Below are 14,127 nucleotides of genomic sequence, written 5' to 3' on the forward strand. Positions count from 1 at the left end.
CCGTGTTTGTGCGGTCCCATCTGAAATCGTCTCAGAAACGACGCAAATAGTTTAAAACCGTGACGGCAGGAAAACGGGTTCGAAAACCGTTTTCTTGCCGTAGGTTTACCCCCTGGTGTACCACTCGCTATTTCCCTAGTCTCTCACTCCACATCTCCGCTTTCTCTCTATCCGCTACTTCTCGGTACCAAATCTATTAGACTCTCTAAGAGCTTCTAAGCTCCTAAAAATTTTTTGACTCCCACCCACCAGCCCGGTGCTGAGAAGCCCGAGTCTCCTGAGTTCTGGTCTCGCCGCTGAGGAGTAAATGGTCAAGGGTTATACCCTAGACCCTATATTTCCTCGGGGGGCCCCCCCACACCACACATAGTATTCGCCAGTTTAGCCGTATTTGGATAAACAATCGTCTACTGTGGTAGACCAGTCCTTTACGAGATAAAGGTTTCTTTCATCGTGCTAACTAAAAAGGGGCACTTAAGGAACTATTGGATTATTGATAAGTTCCTAAAATAAAAGAAGTCCTAATAGTACCCGTACCCGAGAGAAATGGATGGGCCAATTTATGTGTCATGGCTATCTTCCCAAGCCAAAACCAAACCAAGTCCTTTGTTGAAACCAGATTCTTTACAAGTGTGATGTGAAGAAAGAATAAAGAATGTTGAGTTAAGAAGATGTTTAATCAATCTAAATTGAAGATTACCACTCAAACATCCACCAAGACGTGGACGGTCCAGACCTACATAGAGATGTGGACTATGCTACTGCAGCTTATAGATCTACACGACTTGTTTCCCTTTGAGAGATGTTGCTCTAACGTGTTTGGTATTGGAAAGGGAAACCAAATTAGATAAATGTCGAAGGGAGAGTTGTTATAGTGAGGTTGAAGTGGTTCGATAATTCAAATTCGTCGAATCAACCGTCACCCCAACCAAACACAAAGTAATCAGCAAACTACATAAAACCCCTTCGAAACCAACTAGAACGACCCTGACTCTTGAAAATACTTCACTTTCTACACATTCTCCATTTGATTCACTTCTCAGAAACTCATTCAAAGACTTCATCACAAGTCGATCACAAAATCATGGTCAAGCCTTCACTTCTTAACCCAAGATGCGCTCGTTGTCCTTCAAACCAAGATCTCAAATCATGCACTGGTTGTAAAGTTCAACAATATTGTAGTGAAACACATCAAAGAGAAGATTGGACGAATCACAAAAAAGATTGTAAATCGATCAAGAAATCAAGAATGAGATTAGAAGAAGCCATTCAAGAACATCCAAACGATCCATCCTTCAATACTGCACCTTTATCATTACGTTCAACTTATATTACCTATAGATCTAATCTTATAGATAGTTTAATGAAGATTCACACCAAAGATTCGGTTTCTGAAGCATTAGAACATGGAATGATCATTGTGAAATCTTCTACCGGTATAATTGGTTTAGATCCGGTTGAAACTATTGAAACAAGAGATTTAGTACCATTCTTAATGATCAGATTAGAACAAGATCAAGAAGCTTACGATTATGTTAGAGGTAGAATTAATATGCAAGTAGATCCTTCTTCTCCTTTTAGTCGATTGTTTGCTCATCAATCAATGGGACCTAAAGTTTCGACTTATGATGTATTCGAATCAGTTGATCAACTTTGTTCGATGCCTTTGATTTCTAGTTTAGTGGCTGGAGTTTTATTAAAAGTGAAATTTTTAATCGATTTAACAAATTTAAAACTTATTCAAGATTTAAATCAAAAAATACCACAAGAAATTATAGATCGAATCAAATTTACTTCACTTAAATCTCAATTGATTTTTCAAAAGAAGAAATTGATTTTAAAAGATAATTGGGATTTAGAAATCAAATTGATGATCAAACATATTAAGCAACTTAAAAAAGAAATTGATTTAATTAATCCTAAATTTTTTGTTGAATTCTTTGATATTAAGAAAGGTGAATCAATTCAAGATTGGTTACCACCACATAAATGTAGATGTGGACCTAATCAAGATATAGATGAACAAATGCAATTGGTTTTTAGGTATTCTTGTGATGCTTGGAAAGGGGTTGAAGGAGCTGTTGAAGTTATGAAAAATTTCTTATAAACAACAGAATACATCAAGATTTGGTGAAAAAGATTCTTGTGAGTCATCTTTTTCATTTCATTATTCATCAGATTTGAATCAGAGGTTCATGTAAAATAATTTTTTATGTGTTATATCCAGATCTCTAGTTTCTCAGAAACAGGTCCTTTTAAAATCACTCGACTCATTTTTCTCAATTATCACTCAAACTTTTTCTATTCACTTCAACAACCTCTGTTTTTTTATGATGTCCTGCTCATTCATCATTTCATCAAATCAATCAATCACTCTTTCTCTTATCAACATATCTTTCTCTCAACAAAAAACCTGATTCCATTACATACCTGTACTTGTTCTTTTCTATTTTTCTTCTTTTTGATGCGTTGTTGTTGTAGCCTGAAAATGATTTTGATTAAAATCTAAAAAAAATTGATGGTATGTTGTTCTTACTAAAAAATCCTTTTCTTTGTGTGATTGTAAAGATTTCAAGAATAAAATCAATCTCAAACGTCTTTTGGAACGCTAACTGTTTCATAAAGGGATGGTTGTTGAGAGAACCAGTGCAGAAGCTGGTTCTGAAGCCCACAAGGCTTAAGGAGGTAGGTGACCCTTCAAGGGCACTGAATAATTTTTTCCAGAGTGTCTTTCCAATATTCTCAAATCCATGTTGGTCTCAATACTTTCAAGCTTTCTCAGACTCCTTATTTTTGGGTGGAAATATCAACTTGGTACTTACAGATATCAAACTGACCAACTCAAATGATGCTAGGCCAAAGCTTTTGTAAAATTAAAACATCCAAACAAACCATCACCCTCTCTGACTCACTTATCAAAAGAACATACACTGAAGAGTGGTGAAGAAGGGAGGAAGAAATAGTTTATAGAAAGGAACCCCAGAGAGCTTCAGGAACTGATGTCCAAAATAACCAAGATATGATAATCTATTAAGAACCAAAGATATAATGAATGAATACTCTCTTTCTTTCCCTGAAAGGTAGGACAATTGAGATTTTATCAAGAATCCATAATTATTTTGAGAAGCTGGTAATTTCATAGAAACATGGCCTCAAACATATATACGAAATGCTTCCAAAGACCAATGCTCAGCAAATTGAATTAATTTTAGTGAAGCACCTGATTGTGCTAAAGTTGTAGCACCACCAGACCTGAGAGAACTCCCAGGAAATGGTTTATTGAATGAGGTGTGAAAACATGATAAAAACCATGATCTAGTTGGAGAAAGACCCTCAGCAATTACAAACAGTTTTGAGAATGAAAGAAAAACTAGGCCTCTGGAGTGAAGATATGATTCCATCAGTCCCATGGACAAGCAGATAGATTTTTGAAATGTTGAACAATGAATGGTACACTGGTTAAACCAGAATCACTTTGAGTACGGAATATGGTATTGAATAAATTTAAAACATGAAGAAAATTGGAATGATAATGAATGCATAACCTTTCTTGAGTCATAAAGCTTTGGTGAAACCGGAATTGTGATTTCCCCTAAACAGTGTAAACCTCCAAACCCAACGCTAAGCAACACTAAGAACAGTCTGTTGTTGTGAGAAACACCGTTACCAGAATTGGACACTGCAAATTCAATTTGACCAACAGTCATGAACAGCTCCTTTATTTTGTCTGGCTTTGAATAATGTTTCATACCACCATTTAATGTCTTCTTTACAAAAGGTCAATCAGAAAAATGACTTATCAAACCAACACTGAAGAGTAGCCTGAAAGACAGTTTACTTAAGTGTATTCCATTCAGAAGAATATCTAAAGGACAGCCTTTGGATAAGTGACCGGCGGCAGTACCAATCCTGAACCTCAATGACTTATAGAAACTGGCTATAATTTTGCTATCATTATTACTATGAAGACTTTGAAAAACAACTCTAGCAAACATTTTAAATACATAAGCTTTAGATATACATTTTGTAAGTACACTTCAGCTCATTTCTATCAAGCTACTACTTGTTTGAAGATCTAGGCTAACAATGGCTTCCAGTGTTTTTGAGGCTCAACTTGAAAGGTGCAAATTGTCCTCTTCTCTTCTTTATTGGCTACCATATCAACAATGGTTTCAGTCTTAAAATATCTCCACACCCACAAGGTTTTATTCCTGGTGTTGGAGTTGATTTGACTAGTACACTTGGAGTGGTTGGAGCTGCACTGCTGGCAAAGATACCTTGGATTGGAAAATCCAAGGTATCCTCAGATATAGATTCCCTTGGACTGTGTGTCCAAGGAATTAATGTGAAGCTTTCTTTGGCCCCAAAGATTGCCTTGGATCATTTACTCAGGCATCACATCCAAGGCTATTGCCATCCAAGGATACCTTGGATTTTTGTCTTTGTTGATGGTGCTGGTTAAGTGGGAGTGACTTTTCTGGGAGGATTTGAGTGATCAGAATCTTCTTCAGATCAAAGTGTTAATGTTCATGAGGTGCTTTCTTTTGAATATGAGAGACATGCTTGTTTGGTTTTGGAGTCGTTGTCAGAGTTAGGGTTGATGTTGGTGCCTTGCTTGTTTGTAGAGCCCATTGGAATAAACTTGACCATATAAAAGGAAAGGATATGGGGCTTGAATATCAAAATATGTTGATTTATGTGCCAGATATGTTGATCTTGTTTTTTTTTTACTTTCCATCTCTCTTGAGGGGGTTGTGTCCGCTTGTCCTTAGGCCGGGTCATCTCTAGGATCTTAAGGTCTCCTACGCTACCTCGAGCTTAGTCTCCTAGAGCTGTTGGTAGAGTGGGGGGGGCCTCCTAAGGCCAGGATCGCCACCGGGTTCTCGGTGTGTACCTTTCTTTGGTTACACACCGGATCTGAAACCCGGTATTGACCTGGTCTCGGAGCTGAGTAGGACACTCTAAGCTCCTGAGAGACCGGTCCTAGCCTACCCAAACTCGGGGGCTCGGGAGAGCCTCTGAGCTCGCTAGGACCCGTTCTCTCCGGGGCGCGCGAGTTTACTCACTTCGCTGAAGGCTCCCTTTTCCCCGATCTTCCTCTCCTTATACTCTCGTGTTCTTCCTTACCTGACTCACGGGTTTCTAAGCTGTAGGAGGTGTTCCCTCTCTTTAACGGCTGAATTTCACTTAAACTTAAAAGAAGTTTTTGAACTGTGTGTGGTTTGTGTTTCCACTGCAGATCTTCTTATACATGAGCATCTACCTGTAGTTATTTAATTAAACTTAATTCAGATATCTGTATCAACCAAACTTTATTTCAACTGGGTCTTCGCCAACCATTCCTCCGTGGTTTGCATGGTTTGCTCATCAAACTTCCGCAAATATCTTTCATACGCCTTAGACTTCCACCGACCTCTTCTAATGATCTGCTCCAACGGTACACCTTGGTTCCACAAGAACGAAGCTCCGCCGACTCTAAATGAGTGGCCGCTCAACCCCGTTATACCCTCTTTGCTCCAAGCTTTATTCATTACTCCCATATATCCTTGCTTCCTCATCGAGATTCGAGTTCCTTCCGCATCTGCGTACGTGAAGAATGGTTCGTTTATTTTCGATCCTTCCGCAACGTGTTTGTTCATCAGTCTTTCCACTGCACTAACCGGGTCTAAGAGTGAGTTGTGCCTGGTGAGTTTTATATACTGGATTTCGCCCGGTTTGGCGGTTTTGGCTTCTCTGATTGCTATATACACCGTCTTATTATCATTCTTTATAGTTACATCATCTATCAGGATGGTCTTCGATGGTCTCAGCGGGACTAGCTCTCCCAGCCGAGCCATCCCCCAGAAAGCTACCAAAGCTACCGTTACCACCAATTCCATCTCATGATCCTCTTGTTCCATCTGCTTTAGCAGCATTGCTAGGTGGTAGACTTGTACTGGATTCTTTGGTGGCTTACTAACCCTCTTCGTATCTAGCAATTTCGCAGCTTTCAGGCAAGCGTTTAGCAATCGTTGGTCGATCATGGGGAAGGATTTGTTATGAAATAGGTGCCAAGCTCGCATCCCGGCTATGTAGGACTCAATAGTAGACGGTTTTATCTCTTGGTTCGTTCTTTCCTCTCCTTCCACCTTTGGGGCTGCCCACTGAATGAATGACAACAGGTATTTCTCGGTGAGCGGCAGTACCTGGTTTTGAGACGCTCCGATCGATTCGGCGAACTTCATGAGTTTCGATAGTCCAGAGTTGTATTGAAGTAAGGTTTCCGGGGCCCAACTCCCTCCGTAAAGCATCAAACGTTGGACTGCGTCGTTGGGAGGAGTCAGTACGTGGTTCTCGTTCCTGACAAAGTGTGGGATCCGATTGATCAACTCTCTAGGTGGTTTGGCGTTTAACTTCTCTCTCCAGGGGGTCTCTAGCATTCTTGCTGCAGCAGTGGTTCGAGATCTGGCGGTAAGGCGATTATCACTTCGTTGTGCCAGAGCACGTCTGTCGTTATGCCTCTTGATAGGGCGTCTGCAATATTATCCCCCGAGGTTACACGCTTCTGCTGGATGGAGCAGTGTTCCGAGGTCAGGATCTTTTGAATACGTTTCCACTCGTTGTTAACTGATTTGTCCTTGGATCGATTATTTCTTATGGCGCCCTCCGTAGTGGTGTTGTCGGTCAGGACGATGAAGCAGCGTCCTTTCATTGGGTACAGTTTCTTTATCATTAATAGGCCTATCCGGACGGCGACTGTTTCAATCCAGGCTATTTTCCTCGGGGTCTGACACGTCTCGTCCGTCTCCCATCCTTGTTTCAGCCTGAACTTCACCCAAAGATCTCCGATCCTCACACCTATCCCGTACGCCGGGGACGCGTCGCCAACCCATCGAATGTCTTCAGGCGCTGGAGATGGGATGATTCGTCTGTGTTCAAAGGTCTTTAAAACATCTAACCCTTCTTCTAAATCCCTACGAACCCCTTCTGTCACTTCTCTTACTGCTTGGCGTGTCTTCCAGGTTTCTTTCCAAGCGTACAGTTCTCGCATGTAACATTTCATGTGAGGGATAATGTGGAGGATGTGTCCCAACTGTCCTACAAAGCTATCGATCATTTCTAGGTTCCACTTTTCTCCCGCTAGAAGTGATTCTATCTGCGCTATCCTCATCTGGAGTTTCTCCTCTGGTAACCGAACCATCTTTTCGACGCCGTTCCATATGAACCCGAGATACTTCTGCTCATCAGCGAAGTCCGCAAACTTTGAGTGGTTTGTACGTACTCCCATTTCTTTGCTGAGATCCAGGACTGATTGCATGCTGATTCCTGACCCTTTCTCCCTCAATATCAGATTGTCGTCCACCCACCTGAAGATTCGTGGGATGTTTAATTCTCTCTTTACTATCTCCTTCCATACATCCGCTGCACGGCCGAAGGTTCCACAGCCAGCTACTCCACCAAAACCCACCCGTGTATCTACCCACACTCTGTTGTTGAAATCTAGTAGGGTAAGAAATCGCCATTGCAATGGATCGGTTGGGATCTGCCAATAGGCTTTTTCCCAATCGAAGATGGCGAATTCCCATCTCCTCCCGTTGCTTCGTAAGAATACCGCCACTGTCTCAAAATCATCCCAGGTTGTTTTGTAGTCGCTCTTATCGACGAAGGAGTTAACGGACGGGATTTCTGGTTCATTTTTTGGGAAAGAGAGATTATTGATCATTCTGAAGCTGCCGTTGTTGTTCACGACGCTGCCCATGGGGCTCGACCTGAAGAAACCGAACTGTTGGTGTACCTGTTCGTGGGTGAAGGGTCCGAAGATCTTTCCCTCTCGTAACTCCCGTGCGAAGGTCTTCTCTATCTTGTCCTGTACCAAGATTGCTGAGTCTTGGTTCGTCGGTGTATACCATTTAGGGTATCCGGGTATCCGGTGGGATGGGATTCCTTGGTTGAACCCCTTCTTCAAGCTTTCCAGGACGTCGCTCCAGTCCTTTAGTAAGTCATGCTTCTCCATAAGTACTTCCCATCGCTCTATATCTAGCTCACATTGTGCCTGTTGTGGCCACAATCATCTCGGTTCTATAGGTGCGTTGACCACCGTTCTCTCTACGGGTCTACTGATTTCCTCACTCATGCGTTTTGATTCACTCGGCACTGTGCGGCTAGTTCATCCAGGCAAGGTACAAATGTGGTGGTTAGAGACTCGTCAGTATCTTGCGCCAACATCATCTCACGATGGCTCTTTTCTCTCTATATGAAATTGACTGCTTGTACGTGTTGTTTTATTTCTCCGTCATATGGCATTTATCAACACTGAGAGCAGTTCTGAACGTGGCAGCATGGTACAACGTGTTGTAGTTGGGGACGTAGGGGAAGACAGAAATTTTTGGAGGCGGGGGACGACCCCTTGCCTTGTCTACTCACTTCTCGGCCACGTTTCCTCCTGCCGCGCTTGAGGTCTTTTCACCTCCCGCCCTAGGGGCCTGATTCTGCCACCTGCTTCCGCTCGCTATCGCATTCGGGTAGGATGCACCGGGAGGGTTCCCGTAACCTCCGTTACTGCCATTGTCATTGGCACCCCTCCATCTTCCTCGGCCTCCCCGATTGAAATTGGCCTGGGGTCTTCTGTTTTGGTTCCTGCCTCCTTGGAAAGGTTGGCCTCCCGAGTTTTGCCCGTTTGAGGTACTGGTGCTTGGGTTGTTGTTGTAGGTGTTGGGGGTTGTCGTGATACCGGTTTCTGCGAGGTGAGACTCGTAATTGTTTGTTGCCCACAGAGTCGAGCGCGCGGACTGACTACCTCTGGCATCTTTTCGGTCTTCCTTGACATCCACCTTGGTAGGTTCGTCCCAGGTCCCCTTCCTTCCCTCCCAGTTTGAACCATTGATCGGGTCGATGTTCTTCTTCTTCCCCGTGAAGGCGTACGGGTTGTCTAAGAAGGCATCATCGCCCCTTTGAGAAGTTATTCTCTCCGCTCTTCTCTCGATTCTGGAGTTTCTGGTTCCAATCTGTCCGGGAGCATTAAAAAGCAAGAGAAAAAGGGAGGGGGATTGGTGTTATCATGTCAGTCAGTTATGTGCGTTTCTTCCCTTTTATAGGTACTCCGTACTAACATCTGCCATGTCTTCACCGACTTTCATCGACATATATGTCTGACGCATCTCTATGTCGTATCGAAACGCAGTCATCCAGCAACCGTCATTCTCCTTTTGGATTTCGAGGACGTTCTTGAAATGACGTTCCATCGACTCGTGGACTTCGGGGTGGTCGTATTGGATCAAATAGGCCAGGAACATTTCCTTTTGCCTATGCCACTGGGCCGCTGGGGTACGCCACTCACTCGGAATTGGGTTTCCGTTGTACGTGATAGCATCGGCGTCTTTGATCTTTGCCCAAGAGGTCTTGTTCGACGTGTGACTCATGTCTTGCCTCAGCCAGAGGGGGTCGAATATGGATAGGGGAACATATCGACCCAGCTCTGTCATGATCGTGTCCCAGTATTTGGACAGTGCCACCACTGAGCCATCTAGCTCTCTTCCTTTTTGAACCTTGATCTGTTTCTTCGCCACTGGTTCGTCTTTCTCAGAGGTTTTCCTCACGGTTGTCGCAGATTCTGAGACTAGGATCTTCCCACTTGTGAAATTCAACCAGTTCTCTCTCTGCTTCGACAGCCGATCATACTCTGCCCGGTCTTTCCCAAACGCTTCTTTGATCTCTCGGTCAAGGTTGTTTAGCACCGTGTCTACAGGCGCGGGAGGCTCTACCGCAGGTTCTCGTCTGGCTAGGTCTTGGTCGCCTTCTTCCGAATCTGTTTTTCAGATCATCAAGCAAAGGGTACAGTAGCGAACTCTAGTCAGCCATTGGCCTTAAGTCATTCCCTTTTTTGGGAGCATTTCCCGCAGGAAGGAGAAGGATTGGCCTCTATCCCCTAATGGGGATACTTCTCCAATAGGAGGCATTTCCCGCAGGAAGAACAGCATCCCCTTTGGGGGCATTTCCTTTAGGAAGCTCTCTGCGTACGTTGACACCCTGCCATTCCTTTCTTGTTGATTGGGGCTTACCTGTATCTAGGTCCTGTAGTACTATGCCTCGGACTACCCTCCCATGGTGAGCATGGTTCTGTTGGACCTCTCTCCGGGCAGCGTCTCCGGTTTGATGGCCTTGTCGTTCCCTCTCGTGATCCGGGTTCCGATGTCGCTCTTGGATCCGATCCAGGTCTCCATCTGCGTCTCCCGCCGGATGATTCTCATTCCCCCCTCGATGACCGTTGGCGTTCTTCGGGGTCTGGTTCTCGTCGCCTGTTCCCTGGCGATTATCCAGTTGCTGGGATATCTGGCTACCGGTCGGGGGTTGCAGCTGGCTTCCTCCAGGGGGACCCATTTCCGTCTGACTCGGATTCTGTTCTGAAAGTGCGTTTCCTTGAGGTGCCGGAGGGGGTTTAGGTATCTTGATTTTAAGGGTTTTTGCTTTACCTGTATTCGAAGCGTCGCCTCCACTCTGGCCGCTACTCGTCTGCTTGGTTGCTCCTCTAGTCTGCCTCTTTGAAGTCGTCATTTGAGTCGTCTCTTCTGGTGCCTTCTCTGTGAGTTTTCCCTTGGGATCTGACGTCTCTCCTTCTGCTTTTCCTCCTTCATCTCTTTGATTTCTGATTTGTTCGTCAATTTTCTGCTGGAATTCTTCACTATCCATCTTGATTCTTTTAAACTTCTGTGTTGTCGTTGGTTTTTTTTTTTTTTTTAATTGGTCTTAGATAATTGATTATTCAGAGAAATAATAATTCGAGTTCTTCCTAACGGGTGACCTTGGTGTGGGATATTCGTGAGAATTTGAAAAAGATTTTCTCCGGCTAAGGTTTAGCGGAGATTGGGAAAGGAGGCTGCGAGAGACGGTGGTGAGAAAACAGGGGAAAGCGCAGAGATTGCAGTGGTAAAATCTCTGCGTTGATTCCCTGTATTCTCCAAGTATTCTTGCCGTCTCTGTCACGGTTTCTGTGACATGTCGAGCCTCCCTTTCACACCCCCTCTTTCACTCCATGGAAGATACCCGACACGTCGTGCCTTTGGTGTAGGGTTGTCATCAAATACGACTGCAGAGGCACTATCCGGGTATCCATATCGTGATGTGTACGGGACTATCCGAGCCGAATGAGAAGTGATCTAGCTATCCGGACCGGTCGATTGGTATTGTGACTTGTTCAAAATCCAAGTTCCAACCGATCAAACCATAGAACTCAACCAAGTCGATTCTCCTCCACAACTTCATCATCATGAATTCATCAAACAAATCAAAACAATCAAAAAATCAGACCCAAGATATAGAAAATGAAACTCAAGAATCGGAAAACGTTCAAACAAATTCAATTCCAGAAAATAATCCATTGAGAAAGAAAGTCAAAAGAAGACGTGCACGTAAACAAGTTTAGTCTTCTTTTTGAAAAACAACCATCTTAATTCGATTATCTTTTGAAAATTGATTCCTTAAGATATAAATTTATGATTGATTCGTTCTTTTTCTTAGGTGACCTTGGAAGAAGCAGGTTCATTTAAAAAACAACCAGAACAAAGTGGTCAAACGTATAATGTTTGTAAGTTGACCTCTTACATCTTCTCATTTCTTATTCAAGAAATCATCTTACCAACAATAATTGATTTCTTTTGAACGAGTTTAGGGTATAATAAATGGGCAGGTGGAGATAAATATGATTCCTATAGTCAAAAAGAAAAATCAAAGACGAGATGTAAAATCAGTACAGATGCAGGTTATACAAGAGCAGATGGAGGTAATAATGCTTATTGTTGTTTATATTTCGCAAGAGGTTGTTGTCCTTATGGGTAAGTTTGGGATCTTTGTTTTTTTATCATCAATTTACAAATCAAATCAAGATTTAAGATCCGAAAGAACTAAGCTTTTTCTATGATCAACTTTGTATCCCGATCGCTCTTGATGGTCTAGTTGGGAATGTTCATATTTACATAGATTACCACCACCTCAATCTGTTTTACCTGATGCTTCATTAGACGTCTTTGGTCGTGAAAAACATTCAGATTATCGTGATGATATGGGTGGTGTAGGTTCATTCGGAAGACAGAATCGTACATTATATATCGGTAGGATGAAAGAAGTTAGAGAACCTGAAGAATTAGTTGAAAAACATTTTCAAGAATGGGGTGAAATTGAAAGAAGTGTGTAAACCATCGAAACCTCCCAATTTATCTTATTTTGAATTTTCTTAACATAGGAGTTTTGGTTGATTCATTCAAGTTGATATTTTTTTTCTTCTTGTTTGTCATTAGTTCGAGTACTTCATGGACGTGGTGTAGCTTTTGTGACTTATGTATCTGAATTAAGTGCACAATTTGCAAAAGAAGCCATGATGTGTCAAAGTTTAGTAGACGAAGAAGTCTTGAATGTCAGGTAAATCATCAATTCTCAAGTCTTCAACCAACTTTTCAGTATATCTTTACTAATGATAAATTTGATTTGGATTTAAATAGATGGGCAACAGAAGATCCGAATCCTAGTGCAAAGAGAGGAGAACATTCTAGATTGATTAAATTAGGTGAAGAAGCCATTGCAGGTAAACTGAATCCTGAATTAGTTCAAGCAGTTAAAGCTTTAGATCAATTAGAAAGTTTAGGACATTCCTCTGATAACGATCACGAAGAATCAAACGATCAACGTCAACCTAAACGAGCCAGAATTGAACCTGAACCTGAACCTGAACCGGTACCAGAACCAATCACTCATCACCATATTCCAACACCAAATCTGTCTGTTGGTAATTTACCACTCTCTAATAGTTTATTATCAAGTGAAGCTCTAGAAAGTTTAAAAGCTCTTTCGAAACAAAAATCATTAGTTTCAACTCTTTCTTCTCAAAATCCTTCTTTAACTTCAAAAGGTTTAGTTGGTTTAGCTGATTATGATAGTGATGAAGATTAAATATATATATATAAACTCATTGAATTTAAAATATTAACCTGACTTCTCTATTTGGGTTACATGTAAGAGTATTTTGTGATTTTAAAGAGATCTGTGGAATTGATCATCGTGTTTCTTTGAATCATCTTGTCAAATTGATTTTTTTTCTAATCTTGAAACCTGTTTGTTAAGAAATCTACTTGGTTTATTGGACGCCTTGAACCATTCAATAAAATGGGAAGTAGTGCAAAAAGAAAGTGCGTTCTACATGAAGCTACCAACATGTTCATGTCAGGATACCACAGTTTTTTTACAAATCCCTTGTGCTTCAGTCATCACTGGTGAGAGACAGTTGTCCGTTGCTTCTGAAATCCCTGCCACCAGACCTCTTTTTGTTGGCTGGAAAATGCCACTGTTAAGATAACTCTGGTCTTATGTTTGTCTGGATATATGCTAAGTGACGACGAAATTAAGTCATCCCTTCTATTCAAAACTAGAAGAACATACCTTTGAGTAGTCTTCTTGGAAATGGATAGCTTATCCAGGATTTCAAGGTCATTCAGTTTCCCCACGTCACCAACAAATATTTCTTTTTGAATGTGTTTGTGTTCCATGTTACCCATACAAAAGCCTTGGTTTACCTCGACTGATCAAATGAACGCTTAAATCAGATGATCAGAAAGTCCAACCATACTTTATAATAATCATCCTCTCTGGAGTCTGTGTCAAGTGATCTCACATTCAAGTCATACGACCTACTGACCAGTTTCAACACTCTCACTTGATGTTTCATTCCTTCAGATTCGAGATCATTGGAGCAACGTTCATAAAAATGACCATCTATCCATGAGATGTTACTTTATTCCATTCGATGATAAAGAATGGCTGTTGTACAAGTTCAGAATCCTATAAAAGATTAGAATGTCTCACTTTACATTTCCTCCTCTGCTCTGATGAATTCTTGTTTTTTTGGCTAATTAAGCTTAATCTAACAATTTTATTTCTCAAAACGTTCTTCAAGACAACACTCTTGCGAAGATACCCTTCACACCAAACCCAAAGTACAAAAACAAACATGAACTGATGATCAATCCGAATCCCGTATCTTGTCTATTCCAAATTCCAATCAGATTCCGAATTCCCAATGAAATGATATACTTTAATAAATCATGAAAATATAATAAGCTAATCAAGCATAACAAGTTTAAGAAGAATTTTCATTTCCTCACG

General features: G+C 41.8%; 3 protein-coding genes across 3 annotated transcripts; 2 read left to right on the forward strand and 1 right to left on the reverse strand.

The window, feature by feature from the left end:
• Nucleotides 1-1,016: 1,016 nt before the first annotated feature.
• MELLADRAFT_117274 (uncharacterized protein) lies at nt 1,017-2,585 on the forward strand (the record flags this gene model as incomplete). The annotated part of the gene is made up of 2 exons (XM_007412978.1): nt 1,017-2,145; nt 2,228-2,585. One exon carries the CDS (start codon nt 1,085-1,087, stop codon nt 2,105-2,107), a length of 1,023 nt encoding a protein of 340 aa, XP_007413040.1.
• A 5,814-nt stretch (nt 2,586-8,399) lies between these two features.
• Nucleotides 8,400-10,665, reverse strand: MELLADRAFT_65432 (uncharacterized protein; the record flags this gene model as incomplete). Its single annotated transcript, XM_007413084.1, has 3 exons — nt 8,400-8,984; nt 9,714-9,784; nt 10,038-10,665. 3 exons carry the CDS (start codon nt 10,663-10,665, stop codon nt 8,400-8,402), a joined length of 1,284 nt encoding a protein of 427 aa, XP_007413146.1.
• Nucleotides 10,666-11,242: 577 nt separating this feature from the next.
• Nucleotides 11,243-13,064, forward strand: MELLADRAFT_117275 (uncharacterized protein; the record flags this gene model as incomplete). The annotated part of the gene is made up of 6 exons (XM_007412979.1): nt 11,243-11,392; nt 11,494-11,560; nt 11,645-11,807; nt 11,929-12,158; nt 12,270-12,390; nt 12,471-13,064. The coding sequence occupies 6 exons, from the start codon at nt 11,243-11,245 to the stop codon at nt 12,916-12,918; spliced, it is 1,179 nt and encodes a 392-aa protein (XP_007413041.1).
• Between the last annotated feature and the right edge of the window lie 1,063 nt (nt 13,065-14,127).

The sequence above is a fragment of the Melampsora larici-populina genome (genome assembly GCF_000204055.1).
Source record: "Melampsora larici-populina 98AG31 unplaced genomic scaffold MELLAscaffold_34, whole genome shotgun sequence".
Classification (NCBI taxonomy): Eukaryota; Fungi; Basidiomycota; class Pucciniomycetes; order Pucciniales; family Melampsoraceae; genus Melampsora; species Melampsora laricis-populina.